The following is a 22564-nucleotide window of genomic DNA, read 5'->3' on the forward strand; positions in this document are numbered from 1 at the left end:
GGAGATGATCTGGGTGGCTGTGCACAACAGAAATACGAATAAATCGGCGAGAGACGACCTCACCACTCCTGACGCGTGGAAAGCCAACTCCCACCTTGGCAGAGAGAGCGAACGTGACGGAGAACAGCAGCCCGTCCCACCGAGGAGGCCACGCAGGGTTTCATCACCCGCCCAGCTCCGCTGCCATCACTCACTCTTGACAAGAAGGGGGGGGAGGCGTTGAGCAAGAGCAGAACCCTGTCCGATGATTTACCGATCGACGCCAATTACAGTCGTTGCGTCTGAACTGGATTGAGTTTCTCCGAAATGACTTTTCAAAGCAAAGACACGAGTGTGCCTCCACGACGCTGTCTTTTCTCCTCGATCACCCGTAACAGAACCCCAAACTGCTTCCCTGGCCCCACTGAGCGTCCAAGTGGGAGTGGTGAAGGCCACAAATCAGGTGGAAACCTAGAGCCGAAACACAAAGCTCCAGACGGCGCGGGCCCGGAGCCCCGCGTGGCCACGGCGCCTTCTCCGGCGGCCACTCGTCCGTGGGTGTGCGTGGCACCAAACTCCTTGGGTGGTTCCCCCGTGGATGTGACCGGCCACGGAGCTGCTCCTCCTGCCATCTACGATCTCCCCTCCATCCTTCCTTCTGAGGCCTTCGAGATGTTCAGGTTGGCTCCACTCCCATCACCCCGAGGGCGCATCCCCCTCCCCCCATCACTCAAATAAAAAAGTCAAGAAAGGAAGGAAGAAAGAGAGAGGAAAAGAAAGAGAGAAAGAAAGAAAGGAAGAAAGAAAGAGAGAGACAGAGAGAGAGGGAGGGAGGGAGGGAGGGAGGGAGGGGGGAAGGAAGGAAGGAAGGAAGGAAGGAAGGAAGGAAGGAAGGAAGGAAGGAAGGAAGGAAGGAAGGAAGGGAAGGGAAGGAAAAATAACAACAGTGAAACTATTAGATGCCGTAATCTAATTGATCTCATTTCTCTAGCCAATCACAGCTTGAAACGCCTTTCAAAAATCCCTCACTCCCAGCGTGGTTTCCAAGATCTCTGCCGATAGCGATCAATACGTACCTGCTTCTCTTTCTGATCATCGTCACCGCGGAAGCTGTCTGCGAGGCGATCGGCGGATGCTTTGAAGTCTCGCTGTGATTTAGCCCGAGGGTCACCTGAAGTGAAACAAGCATCTGGTACGTAGCCGTCTCTGTTTTCCATGAAAGTGAAATTAAAACCAGTCTCAGCCCATCGCCGCCGCCGCCACGTCCGAGTGGCTGGGAAGGACTGGGAAGGGTTCCCGGCCTCCGCGCCGACCACAGCGCTCATTACGCATCGCGGGCCCGGGTGACCCTGAGCTATGACACCCGCTGCCTCCATGTAATATTTTACCCGGAGTGGCAAGCCGTCTGGTGATTTCTCTTTCAAGGGGAACCGGGGAAAGGATGGCGAGGCCACGTTCGCTGTTTGAAGAAAATTGTAATGGACCCAAGGCAATACTTGGACTACACAGTCGAAATGACAAACAGATGTTGACTCGTTTTGACGGGCGTCCAAAGGCAGCGACCCGTGCGGTTCGGACGGACCGTGGCGATGCCAACCGCCCTGCTAAGTAGATTCAAGAGATGCCACTCCAGCGGGCCTGCGCTTTCCTTTCGTTTCTCCCCCCTCCCCCCAACTTGGAAGTTCATGAAGTTTTTAAACCAAGTTTCCTCAATCGGTGGCCGACCCCCCACTTCTCCCCAACCCCCCAACCCCCTACCCCTTTCCTGATTCCCCCACACGACTAGAAACTGTTTAACCCTCATGAACAATCCGGGACTTCAAAAGCTATCTGCAAGATCGTCTCTTTCCGAAAATTCGAGGCACAAGTTCAAGGGAAATTCTATTTTGCGTCTCCCTTCTTCGTCATCAAATGAAAATATTCTGCATTTGCTGTTACCTATGAGGAATGTTGGCTGGGGGGTTATTCCCATTATAAGAAGATGCCGCCCGGCTGGCGTGGCTCCGTGGTTGAGCGTGGACCTAGGAACCAGGAGGTCAAGGTTTGGTTCCTGGTCAGGGCACATGCCCAGGTTGTGGGCTCCATCCCTGGCAGTGGGCGTGCAGGAGGCAGCCGATCCATGAACCTCTCTCATTATTGAGGTTTCTATCTCTCTCTCCCTCTTCCTTCCTCTCCGAAATCAATGAAAACTATATATATCTACTAGAGGCCCAGTGCATGAAATTCATTCACTTGAATGGGAGGGGGTCCCTCAACCCTGCCTGCGCCCTCTCGCAGTCTGGGAGCCCTCAGGGGATGTCTGACTGACGGCTTAGTGCCGGTAGTCGGCCATCCTTAGTGCTGTCACAGAGGCGGGAGAGGCTCCCACCTGCTGTGGTCTCCAGCCGTGAGCCCAGCTTCTGTCTGAGCAGCGCTCCCCCGTGGGAGCGAAATGACCACCAGGGGGCAGCTCCTGCATTGAGCATCTGCCCCCTGGTGGTCAGTGTGAGTCATAGCGACCGGTCGTTCCGCCATTAGGTCGATTTGCATATTAGCCTTTTATTATATAGGATATATACTTATGAGCCATAATGAGAAAATGGCATCTTTCTGGCCTGGTCCATGTCCATCCAAGAGGGAGGAGACAGACTAAAGAGGGCAAAGGCAAGCTCTCCGCGCCCCCGCCCCCCCATCATGATCTTGGCTTGATGTTCCCTAATCATGGTACCCACTGCGGATGGAGAATGCAGTCGGCTGAGTGGACAGGGAAGACGTGGGGTCTCCCTCTCTTTTCAAGCCGATCGTCACATCATCAGGCGTCTCAACAAGGCGAGTGTGGAGAAGGGTTTCTCGAAGCGTAGTTCCCGGATGTATTGCTGTCTCTCTCTCTCTCTCTCTCCTTCTCCCTTCTTCCCTGAAATGAATAAAAATATGTTTAACATTTTTTTAAAAAGCCAAAGGCATTCAGGATCAAAATGAGGAGGGTTGCCAGGGCCCCTCGCGATGAGCTCAGTAAACACATGCGCCCCAGTCACCAGCTCTCGCTGTTGTTTTCTCCTGCCTGGTGCATCCAAGTCAAGTTGTCAAAGATGAACGCTCCCCGAAGCACTTCCTAATGAGATTCAAACTTCGTCAGTTAAATGTCAGATGTATACCGAGCCTCCTATTTGCATTGCTAATTGACCTCTTCCAAAGCCAGTTGACATTTGTGGCTTTTTTTTTTTTGAAAAGTGCTCCTGATCGGTTCACTGTAAAGAGGAATTGACTTGTCTTCTGGGAAGAGACACACTTCACCATCGAACAGCTCCTCCATACCAGCTGCAGTGCCCACAACAATGGATTCGATTCCTCTTATATTTCCTGAATATTAATTATGAATCAGATTCCATCTGAACACCACTCTTAAACCCCCCTTCCTTTTTTTTTTAAAATCCTCACCTGAGGATATTTTTTCCATTGATTTTTAGAGAGAGTGGAAGAAAGAGGGAAAGACAGAGAAATATCGATGTGAGAGAAACACATCGATTGATTGCCTCCTGCATGTGCCCGGACCAGGGCCCAGGCCGGGGAGGAGCCTGCAACGGAGGTACATACCCTTGACCGGAATCGAATCCGGGACCCTTCGGTCTGCAGGCCGAGGCTCTATCCATTGAGCCAAACCAGCTAGGGCACAACCCCTTCATACCACTGGATCTCATCTCACAATAAAGTGCTGCTTAGCTTCTAACAATCTATCCTGTCTTTTCCAAGGATTCATTAATACAGGCGTCTTTGCTAAACAAGGGCCTCACCCTGAGTCCTATACAGGAACCTGTGGGGCAGCCTGGGCTGGCGGTCAGCTCAGCTCTGAATGATGGCTAGGGAGCAGCGAGCGTTGGCCGGGCAGCTGCAGGTCAGCCCTGAAAGCCAGCAGAAGTCACGTGAGCGCTCGGCCACCAGCACACGGGCCTTGCTCTCCCGGCCTTTGTAAGAGCTGCCGTTTTGCTGGGGCCCGTGTTGATTTATCACCAAAGGAGCAGCCCCCACAGCTCTTACTGCCACCCAGGGCATCGATCTGAATCTCACCAGTGGACCCTGTAGAGATGGAAGATGTGCAGCCATCTGGTCACAGCGCCCCCTAGCGCTTCCCCGAGAAAGTGACTTCATGAAGAAGCATTGGTCCCTCAGCCCGACCACCTGCCCCCCTCTCCCCTCCAGGGTTTAATGAGTTTGGCACTGACCACATACATCCATGAACTTTTCCCAAACAGTGTTCTTGCGCGCCATCAAGAAGATGAACAGCTTGTTCTTCAGGATGGCCGTCCCTGTTCTCTCTCCAGACACCCCGATTACCCTCGACAGCCTGTGGGAATGAGAAGACGGATATCACATGCTCCATGGGGATGGCAACGTGCCTGCCGGCCGGGTGTCTCAGGGGGAGGGGGGTCCGGGCTGAAGAACAGAGGGAGGAGTCCAAGGGTACGTCTCCTCTCGCTTCTTATCTCAGTTCCCAGAGAAAAGTCTCTGCTGGAATACAGGTCCAGAGAGAGTCCACCCATAAAAACGAAGAAAAATGACCGTTGGGGTCAAAGGGGAGGGAGCGCTTCGTGAGCCAAGACTTCACAGAGGGAAACGCGGCTTTGGAAAATGTACAACGGGATCTTGTTCTGGCTTGTCAGCGCCTCTGGCTTCACGCTTCTTTCCCACTAACTCGAACGCACGATGCAGAGATGGTGGCTGCTGACGTAGAATGAAACAGACCTAAAAGGTTGCCTTGTAGAACCGCCTAGAACCCTAAAAGCATACGCAGTTGACCTACGAGCCACATGGGTTGAAGTGCACAGATTTTTTTCAATAAATACAGTCATTGTGCTTTTTCTTCCTTATGATTTTCTTAATAACATTTTCTTTTCTCTAGCTTATTTTAGTGTAAGAATACAGTATACAGTTTGCTTTGTATGTGTTTACATTTTCCCATAATAAAAAGTTAAAAAAGAAAAAGAATACAGTATACAATACACAAAATAGTCCAGTTGATAGTAGACTATCAGTACAGCTGGCCCTCCACATCCACAGATTCCTGACCGTGGATTGGAAATACTGTTTTCAACCGTAGCCGGTTTGGTTCAGTGGATAGAGCATCAGCCTACGGACCAAATGGACCTGGGTTTGATTCTGGCCAAGGGCACGTACCTTGGTTGCAGGCTCCTCCCCGGCCTGGGCCCTGGTCAGGGCTCATACAGGAGGCAACCAATCGATGTGTTTCTCTCACATCGATGTTTCTCTCTGTCTCTCCCTCTCTCTTTCACTCTCCCTAAAAGTCAATGGAAAAATATCCTCTCGTGAGGATTAATCAAAAACAAATAAAAAAAATAAAAAAGAAAGAAAATACTGTTTTCAGCCCGGCTGGTGTGGCTCAGTGGTTGAGCATCGACCTATAAACCAGGAGGTCATGGTTTGATTCCCGGTCAGGGCCCATGCCCGGGTTTCGGGCTTGATCCCAGTGTGGGGCGTGCAGGAGGGAGCCGATCTGTGATTCTCTCTCATCATTGATGTTTCTCTCTCTCTCTCTCTCCCTCTCCCTTCCTCTTTGAAATCAATAAAAATATATATTTAAAAAAGAGAGACTTAGGTAAGACATTGAGAAAGACTAGCTCAGGGGTCCTCAAACTTTTTAAACAGGGGGCCAGTTCACTGTCCCTCAGACCATTGGAGGGCCGGACTATAGTTTTAAAAAAAAAAACTATGAACAAATTCCTATGCACACTGCACATATCTTATTTTGAAGTAAAAAAACAAAACGGGAACAAATACAATATTTGTATTTGCATGTGGCCCGCGGGCCATAGTTTGAGGACCCCTGGACTAGCTCAAGGAGACTAGAAAACACTGGGCAGTCCCCCAACGTCCATAACATCCAAACCTATTGAAAAGCTGTCCCCAGCCAGTGGCCTCCCTGCCGTGAGGTGAGCCCCGCCACCCGGCAGCGTGGGATGGAGGATGGTCCGAGCCCTCTGGCCCACCCAGGACTCGGCGCGCTTGGCCGGCTCCCTCACGGGTCCGGCTCCGCGCAGATCTAATCGGAGGGCTCCCCTCCCGGCCCAGAAGCCTGAGCCAAAAAAGGAAACGAAAAGCCTCAGCTATGCTCGGTCTCCCAGGGGAGAAGAAGCTGTTTTTCTGGGAGGAAACCTCCTTTTTCCTCTTTATCTCGGCCCTGCCCCAGCCACCACCCATCCATCCCCTTCCAGTCTGAGCCCAGCCATCAGCCAGCGGCCCCTGCAAGCAACGTTCACCGTCTGGGAGGTGGGGGAGGAAACGCTGCTGACACCCAGGCCCGCTGGTCTGCAGAGGGAAGAGGGAATTTCCCAATCACCGTCGAGTTGTTATCACTTGTTTTGGAAAATCTGGCTTTTGCAAGTCATCCTACCTGAACGTTCCAACGCTGTACTGAGCTGGGATCCACCGACTTGCTGAGCCACGGAGACCTTCCCATGACCTCCTTCTGCTTTGGGTTGAAACATGGGCGTCCGAAGGAAAAGAAGAATTCAAACTCATCAGTTATATTCTTGTTTGCCTTCGCCTAAGGCAGTGGTCGGCAAATTGCGGCTCATGGGCCACATGCGGCTCTTTGGGCCCTTGAGTGCGGCTCTTCCACAAAATACCGACTTCTGCGCATGGGCCACGAAGTTTCAATCGCACTGTACGTACGCCCGCACGTGGTATTTTGTGGAAGAGCCACACTCAAGGGGCCAAAGAGCTGCATGTGGCTCGCGAGCCACGGTTTGCCGACCACGGGCCTAAGGGCACATTGCAGGTTGGCAACTTACCACGTCTCCTTGGCACCCCCTATACACGGACCTTTTATCGCAGTGGTTCTCAACCTTGGCTGCACATTAGAATCACCTGGGAATCTTTTTAAAATCCTGATTTCCGGGCCTCCTCCTCCGGAAATTCTGTTTCTTCGTTACAAATGTTGTGGCCCCACCCCATCACAAAGAAACAGAATTTCCGGAGGATGAGGCCCAGAAATCAGGATTTTAAAGAGATTCCCAGGTGATTCTAATGGGCGGCCAAGGTTGAGAACCACTGTTTTATTGGGTGGCAGAGAGATCAATCCTCTTGGAGAAATCGGTGTCTTCCTGGCTCAGTTTTCTCTTGGTTTCCAAATATTTAACCTGTTTTCCATTCTAATGGATGTGTGTGTGTGTGTGTGTGTGTGTGTACAAATTACTTCCATTACATCCCAAATTCGCTAAGGAATGTGGAGAGCCATTTCCCCCATGATTAAGCATGCATGAATTGTATGGGGCTTGGGAAATAAAACTGTACCATTCCAGGTAGACGAGGCAAATTTTAGCCTCAGCCGGTTTGGCTCAGTGGATATAGCGTCGGCCTGTGGACCAAAGGGTCTTGGGTTCGATTCCATTCAAGGCCACATGCCCAGGTTGTGGGCTCGATCCCCAGTAGGGGGCGTGCAGGAGGCAGCCAATCAATGATTCTCTCTCATCATTAATGTTTCTCTCTCCCTTCCTCTCTGTAAAAAATCAATAAAATATATATTTGAAAAAAAAAAACAAAAAACATAGCGCTCACATAAGACACGGTTCTGAAGCCTACATTTTTTTTGCACACCTTCGCCTCGTCAGAGGCCCAGGCCCCCCAGTGTGTTTCGGGAACGGGTGGGCCCGCAGTGGCAAGGCCTCCCGGGGGGATTAGCTGCTGCACTTGGAAATGAGCAAGTGCACGGGCTTCGTTCCCAATACCTTTCAAACTTTCCATCCAAGTCCGATTGTGCTGATGGCAGTCAAACCACGTCGCGGCATCGATTCAAAGAACCTGCTGATGGAGTAGAAAGGAATCCATGGCAACCGGGTAACGACAAGGACAATTATCCGCGTCTCAGCAAGTCACGCCGGAATGTGCTGAGCTCAGGCGGCCCCGCGCCAACGAGGAGCTCTCGTCGCTGATACTGACAGTTGGACGCGACACGTGGCTGCGATTTCACTGTTGCACCCGCACAAGGTGCTGTTGGCTCGATACCGCATTTCCCGACACGGAGGCTGGGAACCAGCTCCTTCCTGATCATCGCCTGAAACGTGGTGTTAGATCCGGAGGGAAGCGCGTGGCCAACTCACGCAAGCAAAGCCCTGGGGACCTGCTGCCTCATTTAGTTGTTTTATTTCTCCTCGGGCACGCGGGGTGTTACAACCATAGGACTGAGCCCAGCCGGCGTGGCTCAGTGGTTGAGCATCAACCTATGAACCAGGAGGTCACGGTTCGAGTCCTGGTCATGCTCGGGTTACGCGCTTGATCCCCAGTGTGAGGCATGCGGGGGGCAGCCGATCCATGACTCTCTCTCATCATGGATGTTTTTTATTTTTAAAAAATATATTTTTCGCCAAAACCGGTTTGGCTCAGTGGATAGAGCGTCGGCCTGCGGACTGAAAGGTCCCAGGTTCGATTCCAGTGAAGGGCATGTACCTGGGTTTCGGGCACATCCCCAGTAGGAGATGTGCAGGAGGCAGCTGATCGATGTTTCTCTCTCATCGATGTTTCTAACTATCTCTCTCCCTTCCTCTCTGTAAAAAAATCAATAAAATATATTTAGAAAAAAATATATTTTTATTGATTTCAGAGAGAGGAAGGGAGAGGGAGGGAGAGAGAGATAGAAATATCCACGATAAGAGAGAATCATGAATCGGCTGCCTCCTGCATGCCCCACACTGGGGATCGAGCCCACAACCCGGGCCTGTGCCCTGACCGGGAATCAAACCCTGACCTCCTGGTTCATAGGTCAACTCTCAGCTGCTGAGCCACGCCAGTTGGGCCTGATCCGCTTAGTAACACTCTGTGTGCCTGTCCCACGATCGTCGACCCTAACAAAGTGAGGGGACCACACCCAGCAGGATGATGTAGGCTGGAGTCTGCAATGAAGAAAAGCTGAGGCAGGGATGGTAGGGCCCCCCCCATCGGTCACCTAGAGAAAAGAAGGGGTTACCTGCCCGGTTATAAGAGAAGAGCCACACCGCCATGCGAAGTTTGGGTTACAATCGATTTTATTTCATAACTGCATCGTTGGGCACTTTATGGTAATGCGTAGTTCATCCAATATTCATATTTGCATATTTTTTTTTAAAAAAAATTCCCCCAACAATCCTGTTCTACACAATGTTCTCTCAGTAGTAGTCAGCCTTTGAGATGATTCCGACTGCAGCCTCCGGGACGCAAGCACAGTGGAGCCCGTCTCCATGCCCTGTGTCTCGCAGAGGGCTCAGGCCTTCTAAACAGCTACTGCGTTAAAGCGAAAGAAACACGCGAGGGGCAAGTTCAACTCGGAACCCCTCGCGAACCGCGTCTGCAGGAAAACTGGGTGCACGGGAAGCCGGGGGTCTCGCCCACGTCTTGCCTGCCTGCGGTGTCAGCGCCGAAACCACAGCAGAGGCAAGAAAGCTCGTGTTTGGCGTCCGATGGTGAAATGGGTCGCAGGTCAAGCGTGCAGAGGGGGAGGGGGTGTTCCCTGAAGGAGGCCGACGGAGGGGTGTGGTACCTGGAGGACGCACCCCGCCTCTTCTGTCCCATCCTCGACGTCACGGGACCAACCGGAGGCCGATGTGTTCGTGTCCCTCGCTGTCCCTTCTTGAGGGACATGAACCGGCGACCCCCCGGAGAACGGGAGCTCCACGGACCGAGAGACTGAGGGGTGTCTCACGTCAACGAGGTAACCTTTTGTGGTTCTGCAACCTTTGAAGACAAACGATTGTGCGGCTCACGATTCCTTCACACTCCACGCACGGAGCGAACACAGCATCCGGCGGACGCCACTGCTCAGTACCTTTGAGTTTGTACCTTCACTTTGTTGGCTTTTTGGTAGATTTGCATATTGTATCCCAGTCTACAGAACTCCCACAGTGCTTTTCTGCTGGATTCAAGTATTTCAAAGGTAGAAACCTCGAGAAGCTGGGAGGCGCAACAGACTGGACTGTACATCACACACAAAGAAATGAACTTCATGCACCGGCGGTGCCAAGCTGTGGGCAATGCCCCAAAGGATGTTAACACTGCCCAGCTGTGGGCGTCGCCGGACAAACGCCCCTTCGATTGGCGTGGTGCGGGCTGGCTGTTTGTTCAATGGACACGTAGAACCCACACGCTGCCCTGTACCCGTGTCCTTTAAAAACACAACGTGGCCAACCCTCCCCTAAGGCTGAGGATGATTCTTGCATATTTATTGTTGCTGAGGCAGTTCGTGAGGATGCACGGTCCACAATTATTTTAAATAAACAGACACATTTCTCTCCTGCCAACCACAGAAACACTATACATTTTTTTCCCCCTAAAAGAATCCCCGGGGGCATTACTACGTACAGTTCTACACAAATACCAAACAACAACACCTTAAGGCGTCTGCTACCAAAGCAGATTTGCGCATGTGTCTGAACGAAATGATGCGAGAAATTATATTGCACAAAATCCTATCATTTTCAAAATGAAATATCCTTCTTTCTAAACACACGGAATTCTCTAGAACAAATCAAGATGCTGACTGGTTTGATCAAAACCATCCTCTCTCTCAAACAGGCTCCGCATAAGACAGACCCCAGTACTGACCCCATTTGAAAGAACCCCTGGCTATGTCATGAGGCGCTTTGGAGAAATTAGAGAGGCGCTTTGGAGAAATTAGATTTGGGGACTCATCTCACATTCTTTTTTTTTTTTTTCTTCATGTGACATTCTTAAACTTGTGTTCCCATGGACAAATCTCGGCCCAGAATCAAGGTGTCTTATGCTAAACAAAATGGCATTCGCATCCAAAAATGTATTCATGAGAGTAATTTTTTTTCCTCCCCGGAAATCCAGATTTTTCTAGAAGAGAAGGAAGAGCTACTGATGTTGAGAATATTCACAGTTTTCTCCTCTGGCACAGGAGCCGAACTTCCTCACCTTGTTTAAGACACAACTGACTCATTCAAACCCTGGGTCCTATGAGGGAGTTAGCGACAGAACTGTCACATACAGTCTTCATTCAAAAGGGAGGGGATTAGAGCCGGGCTGGCGTGGCTCAGGGGTTGAGTGTCGACCTAGGAACCAGGAGGTCACCGTTCGATTCCTGGTCAAGGGCACATGTCCGGGTTGCGGGCTCAATCCCCAGTGTGGGGCGTGCAGGAGGCAGCCGATCTGTGATTCTCTCTCATCATTGATGTTTCTCTCTCTCTCTCTTTCTCTCTCCATCCCCCTTCCTCTCTAAAATCAATAAAAATATATTTTAAAAAAATAAAAATAGAAGTCGGTACCTCAGGTAGCAGCATTATTCTAGATTCTTCATATAATTACAGAGAAAGGTCATGAGCTTAGACATGGCACTGTGGTTCTGACTTAGAGCAAGTATCAGATGAAGCAGCTTTTAAGAGGCTTTTTTTGGTATTAGAATCTTGGGTTAATAACATCTAAGCAGAATTTATTATTATTATTATTATTATTATCATCATCATCATCACTATTATTGATATTTGCAATCCCTTTTAACTGGTCCCTTCGCAGCAGGGACAATGTCCACCATCTTCTTTCCCTCCATCCTCAGATACTGCTCCTTGCATGTGTCCAGGACGAAGAGTCCATGATTAGTTCCTAAATGAGAGGGCTGTTCATTTTTAATAGAACGACGATCATGCTATAACCGGGTGCTTTTCTAAAACATGCGAAGGGAGGTCACCATCCTGCTACCGACACTCCTAATGCTACTTCCTAACACTCTCCCTTAACCAAGCAAGAGCTCCGGAGTTCACACGCTGCTCTTCCATCCCCTGCAATGCCACGGGGACCCCGCTAAGGGCGAAGGATGCAGGCTGGGGGGTGGGGGGGATTTCGGGGAGAACCCGGGCTCTGTGGAGAGCCCGTCTCCCTCATCTACACAAGTCTCCTCGTCGGACAAACAGGTGTTAGGTCTTCAAACACGTAAAATCCCAGCAGCAGGGGGGTCCGCAAATAGCTGGCTTCGTCGGAACAGATGAGAGGAGCCGAGCAGAAGAGAACACTTCTGTGCACGGCAGACCTCGCGTGAATTTCACTTCCTTCCCCCCACGTCCCCCGGGGCACTGGGGAGTCCAGCTGAAGAGTAGGCGTTGAACACCCAACGATTCCACGGGCTGACACAGGAATCCTCGCTGCTAGTCTTTCGGATGGTTTCCCGGCAGAGCACGGCGAGTGTTTGGTTTGGCTTTTGTTCCTAACGTGGACGCGAACGCTGACTCCGCGTGGTCAGTAAGGCACGGATCCAGCGGAAAAGACCTTGAGGGAAATGGTACCCGTGAGGGGGTGAGCAGCTCTCCCAGCCAAGGGGGGGATCTAAGGAGACATGACAGCCACATGGGCCTAGGACCGAGAAAGGACAGCAGGGAAGACTCGGGACATCTGAAAGGGGCGTGGACCATCAATACTGACTCACGAAGCCCGGCCGGCGTGGCTCAGTGGTTGAGCATCCATCTAGGAACCAGAAGGTCACGGTTCGATTCCCGGTCAGGGCACAGGCCCGGGTTGCAGGCTCGATCCCCGGTAGGGGGCGTGCAGGAGGCAGCCGATCCATGAATTCTCTCTCCTCATCGATGTTTCTATCTCTCTCTCCCTCTCCCTTCCTCTCTGTGAAATCAATAAAAAATATATTTAAAAATAAATACTGATTCGTTGATTGTGATGAACGGACCATCCATACTGACCTGGGCTATGAGAACAGGGGAACTGTGGGTAGGGATGGACGGGATTGACAATGTTCCTGGAAGTCTAAAACTTCTAACATGGAAAGTCGATTACTTTAAAACCCAACTTGAAGGTATAAGCAATTTAGAGAAGTATTAGTTAAGGAAAGAAAAAGATCAGAACTTAAAAAGTCAGGACAGTGTGGGTGGCCTTTGGCTCTCTGGGGGGAGGGGGAAGGGGGGACGGGGTAGGGCCTCCCCGAGAGGCTGGGGGGAGGCGTGGAAAGTGTCTCGTGTCTAAACAGGAGGCATTCCCTTCACGCTGTCGTGCCAGAAGCTCCCTGTGTGAAAGGCGTGGACCTGGGGACTTGTTTTTTGGAAGACGTGGCTGCAGCGTCCACAAGAGCTTTTCATTAAAAACAAACAAACAAAAAAACACAAAAAAGAGAGAGAGATTTTTGTCCTGGACTCAACGACTAGAAAGGCGTTATTGCTCCGCAGGCCGCGTCTAACGTCTCTGGGAGGGTTGACAGGCGACTCCATGAGTGGCTATGTTTGCTTACTGGCGGCGGAAGATTAAGGCAATCGTGGGTCAAGAGTTTCAGCAGTTGGAGGGGAGTTCGGATACGCTTTGCTAACTGGATCGGTTCCTGGAGTAGCGCCGGGTCACGTGCAAGGCTTCCGGACGCATCCTCCGTTTAAATAAAATGCAGGGCGGTAAGCACCAATCCTGGGAAGTCACGTGTCCAATGATACTCTCAACACACACACACACACACACACACACACACACACTAGTACCTGACTGGAGAGCACAGTAGAAGAAGTAGCTTTCACCCCAAAAGATCAGTGGGCCGCACGGACCCACCAGATCCGCGGGCGATGTCTCCCATGAAAACGAAAATGTCTAGACAACAGCGAGCGTTGCCATGCCTACAAGTAACTGTTTACTGCTCGGTCCCCGCGGGACCCTCCAGTGTCTCCCGAGACGCGTGGACGCCCGAGGCGGGCCCTCAGTTCTTGACGGAGGCCTGGTTTCCACTCGGGCTCCCCGCCGGAACGTTCCCGTCGGGCTGGAAGGCGGGCGCCGCCGGGCACAGCGACGCGGCTTCGTGGAGCGGCCCAGGGTCCCCCGGAGCCCCCTGGACGCCGTTGCCTTCCTTCTCCCACGGGACCGAGGAGGACGGCCGTCGCCCGAGGCTGGGGATCAGCAGATCGTCTGGGGCCTGGATTAGTGTTTCCTCCTCGTCTGCTTTTCCTTCCTCAGTCCAGGCAGCGTCCGGAGGAGCCCGCGGGACACCCAGCTCCGAGGCGGGGGCCGGCTGGTCCGCCCCATGAGGGCCGCTCCCGGGGGCCCCGTCGAGGGGCCTGGCACTGTTCTCCTCCTTCAGGCTGAAGAGCGAGCCCGTGGCGCAGCTGGAGCTGGCCCGCTTCCTGGGGGACGGGGGCAGGTGTCGGCCGTGGAGGGCGCTGTCGTCCTGGCCACGGAGCCAGTCGCCTTGGTCCCCGGACCCGCCGCACAGGGCCGCCAGGTTGTCCTCGCTCGGGGCGCTGGATTTATTCTGGAAGAGGAAACAGCCCGTTCAGGAACGTCTTTGATACCATGAGGGCATCGCTTGAGCGACTGTCCATGATTTTATTTAGTTCTTTTATAATCCTCATCCAAGGATATTTTTTAAAATATATATATATTTCCATTGATTTCAGAGAGGAAGGGAGAGAGAGAGAGGAGAGAAACATCAGTGATGAGAGAGAATCATGGGTCTGCTGCCTCCTGCACGCCCCCTACTGGGGATCGAGCCCACAACCTGGGCATGTGCCCTGACTGGGAATCAAACCGTGACCTCCTGGTTCATAGGTTGATGCTCAACCCCTGAGCCACGCCGGCCGGGCTAGCTCTAGTGTTTTTAAAGCATTCAGGTCAATTTGTTTAGAGCTACAGCTCCTTTTTGAGGCAAGACGACAAAAATTTAGTCTATTTTAAGATCAAGGAACTTTAGAAAATATAGTGGGGACATTTCATGTTTTAAAAAATTCCGCCCCCCAAAAAAGACAACTATAGAATTAGATTGTCAGGAAATGCCACTACTTGGCCAAAGAATTTCAATTCCTGACAACCACTACCAGAGTTGGCTGAATAAAAGGGAAAACACTGAATATTTTTTTTTACTAGAATTAATTCTTCACGATTCAACGTTACCATATTTTTGAAGTTGGGGCACGTGCCCATTAGAGGTCTGACACTTGTATGAGCTAAGAGGACAGCCTGGGGCCGTCACAGCCACGGGAGGGACGGGGCCTTGAACTCCGTGGCCGGAGCACCACTCACCGCGGGCTGGTAGTCGATGTTGTCCATGGAGCAGAAGAAGTCCAGGCTCTTGGCGGCCGCCAGCTTGCCCGGGTCGGAGCTGTGGGTGCTCAGCGTGTCCAGGATCTCGCCCAGCAGGTCCATCTCCCCCGAGTACAGCGTCTTCCCTCGCGTCTCCACCGAGTCATCGCTTTCGTAGGAATAAGCCGCCGCCTCCTCTCCGTCCTCCGAGGACAGCCTGCGGGGAAACGGGACGCGCTCTGGGGGCCGGGCGGCCACACGGGCTGCTGTGCCCCACCTCTCGCTGCCTCCTTCCAGGGCCCGCTCGAAGGAACAGCAAGAAGACGGAGGCTGGTCCATGGCCAAGTTCACCCTGGGGAGGATGTCTAGCTCAGTTCACATACGGGGAATTCCAAGCAGCTGCATTAAGAACATGCAGCTGGGCCCGGCCCGTGTGGCTCAGTGGTTGAGCGTCCACCCAGGAACCAAGAGGTCAGGGCACACGCCCGGGTTGCGCACTCGATCCCCAGTAGGAGGCGTGCAGGAGGCAGCCGATCGATGATGTTTCTCATCGACGTTTCTGTCTCTCCATCCCTCTCCCATCCTCTCTCTCTAAAAATCAACAAAAACATTTTTTTTTTTAAAAAAAAGAACGTGCAGCGGGCAAGTCTACGGCGCCTTCACCAGGAAGCAGAAAAGCCGGGATGTCACCCAGGCTGATTCTGTGGGACTTGGGACTTTGGCCTTCGAAATGGTAGACCCAACGCTTGTGCCATGTGCTGGGGTCAAGTTCACGTTCGATATATTTATATGGTTTATCCTTGTACTTATTTCGTCGCCCGTCTTAGGGAAGAATGCATATTCCCTTGTACAGACCAAGATTGAACAGCGAAAGGGAATGTTCATTGGTCACGCCCTTGTATGTTAACATTGAGAAGTCTCACAGACACTATTATTATGATTATTTCCCTTATTTTATGGTAAAATTCCTCTTCACCACTGTGGGTTGCACCGTAGACGTTAAGTCTCTCCGATCCCCCAGCTCAGTCTGTTTCCAGGGACTTTCCCTGTTTCTGATGCTGAACCTGCCCCTCCTGGGGGGGTGGGGGGGGGCAGGGTCTAACGTGGGTGGCTTCCTACTCCCCCCTCCCCCCACGTCCCCGACATCCGCAGGCATCCTTGCTTCCCAAGAACCAGCCAGCCCAGGCCCACCCTGCTCTCCCGTCTCAAGATTCACCCCCCACGAGACGGGTGAAGAGCATCACAGGGGGTGCATCCGATGCCTGGGGGTACCCTGTGTGACCTACGACCTCTGCCTCAAGCCCCCGCGGCTGGGAGGTCATCCAACCCCATTACTGACTTGCTGGCGCGGTCCATGTCCTCGTCCTCGTCCTCACACGGCGCGCCGTCATCGAGGCTCTTGAGGGGCCTGTGTAAGCGAGTCTGCGGGAGGGAGGGACGGACAGACGGCGTTAGGGGGACAGCACGCCTCCTTCCCAGTCACATGTCGAGGAACGATTTGATTTGCAAAGGAACATGTTTTTAAAAGATCGATTTCAGAGAGGAAGGGAGAGCGAGAGAGAGACAGAAACATCCATGATGAGAGAGAATTACAGATCGGCTGCCTCCTGCACGCCCCCCACTGGGGATCGAGCCCGCAACCCGGGCAGGTGGCCTGATTGGGAATCGAACCCTGACCTCCTGGTTCATAGGTTGATGCTCAACCACTGAGCCACGCCGGCCGGGCGGTCAGAAACACTTTTAAAAGCAATACGCATTCAGGGTTTTCAACGTGACCCAATAACTTGGTGAGCTGGGCAGGAAGAGAGGAGAGAGTAAGGGGTCATTTATCTCAACACTTCCCCCACCTCACACTCAAAACCAAGAACAAACGAGAGGACTGAACAGGTGTATACGCAGCCCACCCACCCGGTCGGTTGGTTGGTCGGTCGGTCGGTCTCTGTTTGTTCTGGGAATACTTGGCTTACAATTGATTCGATCAACACTCAAGAGAGAGAAAAATGGCAGCTTATTCACACAAGCATCCCAGGTGGTGTCTGCATTCCCGGTTCCGTTGGCCCGGGACTCGGGTGCAATGGTTTCCGGGAGGCAGCAGGCCCAAGTCACAGAACCACCCAACTTCCTGTCCTGACCACCCCCTGCTCCTCCTGCAGTTACCATTTCTGCCGCTAGATGGCAGGCAGACCCCAATCAGGCAAAGGGCTGGGTCCATTCCAATTCATAAGGGGGTTAGAGGGTGTGTGTGAGGGAGCGGGGAGGGGAGAGAGGGGAAGATGAGGGACATAGGCAGAGGAATGGGCAAATATGGTTGTTTAGACTTTATAAAATTAAGATGCTGTGACATGTGATGTGTTTGAAGGCAGGTCCTCTGTGCTACTGTCCGCATTTTAGAGTTGGAGTGACTGAGGCTCTTTGGTGTTACCTTGCCTACCCAGACTCCGCAGCAAACCCGAGCTTATGCATTCTGGATGCTCGGACTTGCATGAAAGAACGTGAGAATAAACTTTAGAACTCTACGGAATTATAATGGCAACAACCTTAAAGAGACGCATGCGGTTCGGAATCGGAAAGGAGCTTTAAAAGCACACGTGTCGTCATTTTTGTAGGTAGGAACTATAGCAAGGTGCAGGAGACATCAATCCAGTTCAGATTATGATAAGGTTCTATTAGCCCGGCCGGCGTGGCGTGAGCGTCGACCTAGGAACCAGGAGGTCAGGGTTCGATTCCCCGTCAGGGCACAGGCCCGGGTTGTGGGCTCCATCCCCAGTGTGGGGCGTGCAGGAGGCGGCCGATCAACGATTCTCTCTCATCGTTGATGTTTCTATATTTCTCTCCCTCTCCCTTCCTTTCTGAGATCAATATTTTAAAAAAATAAAAAATAAATTTAAATGTTTTAAAAAGGCTACCCTGAAAGGTAAATTTTATCATATGAATTTTGTCTTGCACAACCATCATCTTTCAAGGAAAGGAAGTATCATCTCATGCCCACTAGAGGGCAGCCTTGTAACCCATAACTGGATGTTGGGGAGGGAGCTATGGAGCACAAGTTGGACTACAATCGTATGTGACATGCTGGAAATTAATATTATTTCAACAATTTAAAAAAAAACAGGAGAAAATAGCTTTCTTTAAAATTAACAATGTGGCACCAATACTGTTCAATATTGGCCTTAAAAGATCAAATTTAAAAATTAGCATAAATTAGACTATATATATGCTATGGAAAGAGTGATTTTGGGACAAAGATGCTAAAAGGTGTTTAGAAAATTCAGACAATTTTTCTTGGGCGTCTTTAAATGGGAACATACATAAAACATTTCAAAAAATTTTTTATCATTTAGAACTTGCGAATAGATTTCCTGATCACCTTCACTCAACATTTCAGCTTGATCATAACAACAGTACTCTCACTACCGAGTCAAATTAAACAAAGTGCTAAAAATTTAAATTAAAAAAACAACAACAGGTGTTTTTTTTTACTTATCACGATTTGGTTAAACGTTTTTTTCTTTTAATTTTGCAAAATGTATAAGAAGCCTTCGTTCCAATGACCTGGGCCGCCTCCTTCCTACACACAGGCCCCACCCCCAGGTCACGGTGATCTTTCTCCTGGCGACTGACAATCGCTTTTCCTTGGTCGGAAGAGCGACTGGCTACTTCCAAACCGATGGCCGAGCCATTTCTTTCTTGACCAATAAAGCAACGCTATGCAACGGGCCTGCTTGCCATGTTCTCGAATCTACTAAGTCACCTGAGCGGGAAACGCAACCTATAACCACATTCATTTTATTCCCGGCGTCCGCTGAATTCCAATGAAGGAACGTGTGTCCTAAATACGAGACGGTCATCCACAGCCTACGAGGCGCGAGTGGGCCAATTTGGGAGCTCGATCATTGAGAGCATGCGCCTGTGTTTTCCTAGAAATTTCACAGAAAGTTACTGTCCTCCGTGTTGCGCATTAACATACGAGATTATCTGTACGACGTCAGCCACCGGCTTGCTTCTATTTTTAAAGACAGGCTTCCGTCCTGGGATTCTTTCCGGTCCCCCTTCAACCAAGAAGGGGGCTTTGAAATGCCCGGCTCGCAAGTGTTTCCTTGCCAAACAGGCACATGGGACCTCCACGCACCTTCCTTACAGGTGAAATTACGGCTGATCCGCTATCAAATGAGCGTGTGCCATATCCCGCCAATCCAGGAGCAGGTTGTATCCACCAATCAAGTCATAAGGACCCAAAAAGATGGCCAAGTTTCCTCCGAGGTGTGCGTAACACCTCGCACGATGGGTAGAACAGGGAACATCACCAAATGGTACCTGCTAGTGCGCACACCTCCCCTCTGTATACACTGGAGAGAAAACTACTCGTATCTCAAACCACGAGCCTCGACGTAAAGACCCTTAAAAACAGAACAAATGCCCCGGCCGGCTTGGCTCAGTGGATAGAGGGTCACCCTGTGGACTGAAGGGCCCCAGGTTCGATTCCGGACAAGGGCACATGCCTGGGTTGCGGGCTCGATCCCCAGTAGGGGGCGTGCAGAAGGCAGCCGATCAATGATTCTCTCTCGTCATTGATTTTCTCTCTCTCTCTCTCCCTCTCCCTTCCTCTCTGAAATCAATAAAGAAATATATTTTAAAAAAATAGAATGACCACGCGTGGAACAGTACGTTATTCGTGGAAACTACAGCTATTAAACACACGTCCACTTGTACACACTGCGTGTGGGTGAGAGTCTTGACTGCATTCCAAGGGGGGGGGTGCTGTTCACCCGCAGGGACACCCCCCTTTCTGTCATGGTTCAGGCGGAGAAATAACCTTCCTCTATATCAGGGGTCCTCAAACTTTTTAAACAGGGGGCCAGTTCACTGTCCCTCAGACCGTTGGAGGGCCGGACTATAATTTCAAAAGAAAGCTATGAACAAATTCCTACGCACACTGCACATATCTTATTTTGAAGTAAAAAAACAAAACGGGAACAAATACAATATTTGTATTTGCATGTGGCCCGCGGGCCGTAGTTTGAGGACCCCTGCTCTACACTGTCTGTGCAGCTTCGGCACCATTAGCTGGACGGGTTGGAAAGATACCGGGCGGACGGCTCTGGGGCCCAGCCGTGAAGGAGTTAAGAGCGACGCCTGCCAGGGTTTCCGAAGGCCTCACAACAAAGAGCCCAGCCCTGCCCTCGCAGGGGATGGGGGTGCGGTGTTTGGTTTGCTTGGGGCCATCCATCTGCTAATGTTGACGTGCAGCACAGCTAAGCTCCCGCCTACGGTGCACCCGTCCTGCTGCTGCTGCTCTGTGTGTGTGTGTGTGTGTGTGTGTGTGTGAGAGAGAGAGAGAGAGAGAGAGGGAGATGCAGACACACACAGACACACACATACTATTACTGGACTAAGACAGGCTACTATGATTACAAATGCAGCCGTCTCTTTGATGCACACACATTCGATGTATCCTTTCAAGGGATTTCTCATCCTTGGAAAATGCCCCTTGGTTTCTGCAGGGCAGCATATAAGGCAGCATCTAGAGGACAGACGCTGTCCAAACATCGCCCGCCAAGCCTACAGGGTCTTGTTCTGTCATCGCAGGGACGAGAGAAGGCCCGTGTGTGGCCCAGATTAAAACCAACGTGCAGCTCGGATCCTCACTGGACCCACCGGCGGTGGCTGCCATGACACGAGGGACCCCCTCCCCGGGGCCTCGTTAGCCTGGGGCCGCGGCCAACCCCGCACCGAAGGGGCCAGGCCTGGGCTGTACAGATGCAGCGCTAATTGGGAGCTGTCCCCCAGACATGCCTCGCAGCCTCATCAACGAAACGGGAACCAGCCAGGCCCATCGGCACCTCCCCACGCGGTTCCCACGGGCCGGGGGGGTAGGAGATGCGCAATCGGTTCCGGCCACGAGCGAGTCACGCACGCGGGCTCGGAGCCCACACAGTCCGGGGGTCGGTCCATTTTCATCCACGGGACCCAGGTGGGGAAACGTGCCTTTTTCACTTCTAAACACTCTCGGAATGTCAACAATCACCACCATCTTGTTCACATCCTCTGCAGAACAGATGAAAATTAAGTGCTTCAGCGACACGAGTCCGGCTGCAAACTGGGGGTGGAAGGCTCTTCCCGGAGCTGAGGCCCGGGGCGCACGGGGCAGGCCAACGGGCGAGTCCAGATCCTTTATTTCGATAATTTCACTGACAACAAAACGACATCCTCAAGGTCTGCCAGGCCAAGATGTTTCTTGGTACAAGAGCTGTATATAGATTTTTTTTTTTTTGCTCTCAATGTGTATGTATTGATTTCAGAGAGGAAGGGGCAGGCAGAGAGATAGAAACATCCATGATGAGAGAGAATCATGGACCGGCTGTCTCCTGCACGCCCCCTACTGGGGATCGAGCCCACAACCCGGGCCTGTGCCCTGACCAGGAATCGAACCGTGACCTCCTGGTTCATAGGTCGATGCTCAACCACGGAGCCACGCCAGCCAAGCAAGAGTTGTATATGTCTTTTCAAATCATAACCTGGGGTCTTCAAGTCATTCCTACTTAAATGGAAACAGACACCGTTAGGGCCCCGTGACGTTAGTGACTGGAGGGTTATTGTGTGACGCTGGGAAGTGGCTACCGGGAGGGAAGACAGCGAGCAGATGCGTGGCTATGCGCGGCCAGAAGCTAAGGACGCGTGTGTCTGTGTACACAGACTCTCTCTAATGCCAGCGGCACCCTGGGAAATGACAGGGGTTGTCATCCCCATCTCCCAGGCGCCCGAAGCGAGGCTCGGGGACGCTGTGTTCTGCTCAGTGCCAAAGGCTAGGACCTTCTTCAAAGTCAGGGGTGTCTGGCTCGGAACCCCACAGCCTGGTCCCTCAGGGCCCCGCCTGACTCCTCCCAACGCAAAGGTCAGGCAGCGGCTTCGGAACCCGGGTCCCAGTTCTGTCCCCCGTTCCATCCCTGCTGCTCTGTGTACCCCCTGCAGACCCGTGGGCACCGGGACCCCGCCTTCCCTGAGAGTTTGCTGATTCTAGATTCCGCCTTTCGCCACCTGCATCTGTCCCGAGAAATGCTCCCCTACCTCCCTGAAGATCTCACCGTGCCCAGACCCTGATGTTATTCCACTCGGGGAGACGGGGGTAAGAGAACCCCTCCTCTTCACATAGAAACCCGTTCCCCGCGGTAAATACAACCCACAGGCTCCCATATCAAGGCAGCCCATCTTCTGCGAAAGTTAACTTTATAAGAGGCGAGAGCCTGAGACGGACAGGAACTGAACATCCTGGGAGCAAGACTGAGACGCTGATTACAAACCCATCAGTCGTTTACGAGTGAGTTCAGTGGGGCCTTGACTTACGAGTGTCCCGACTAACGAGGTTTTTGAGATACCAGCTGTCTCTTGGCCGATTTTTTGCATGGAGTTGACAGAGTAATTTGAGTTAACGAGCTCGGTCTCGGAACGAATTAAACTCGTAAGTCAAGGCCCCACTGTAAATGTTTCCCAGCTGATGGCAGTGGGTAGAACAGCTTGCCTCACTGGCGGAGTCATCATCATCATCATCTTCATCATCATTATTATTATTTAACACTGTTAACTAGTTATCGATCAGCTGCCTCCTGCACGC

General features: G+C 51.8%; 1 protein-coding gene across 1 annotated transcript in view; it reads right to left on the reverse strand.

Moving 5' to 3' along the window:
- Nucleotides 1–10636: 10636 nt before the first annotated feature.
- DENND1B (DENN domain containing 1B) overlaps nt 10637–22564 on the reverse strand; it is a gene marked incomplete at its 5' end in the record, with an annotated part of 86697 nt that continues 74769 nt past the window's right edge. The window contains 3 exon segments of the mRNA XM_023746072.1: nt 10637–14188; nt 14956–15172; nt 16295–16377. Of these exon segments, the coding sequence (XP_023601840.1) occupies nt 13640–14188; nt 14956–15172; nt 16295–16377 (849 nt within the window).

This window comes from Myotis lucifugus, unplaced genomic scaffold (genome assembly GCF_000147115.1).
Source record: "Myotis lucifugus unplaced genomic scaffold, Myoluc2.0 scaffold_625, whole genome shotgun sequence".
NCBI lineage: Eukaryota > Metazoa > Chordata > Mammalia > Chiroptera > Vespertilionidae > Myotis > Myotis lucifugus.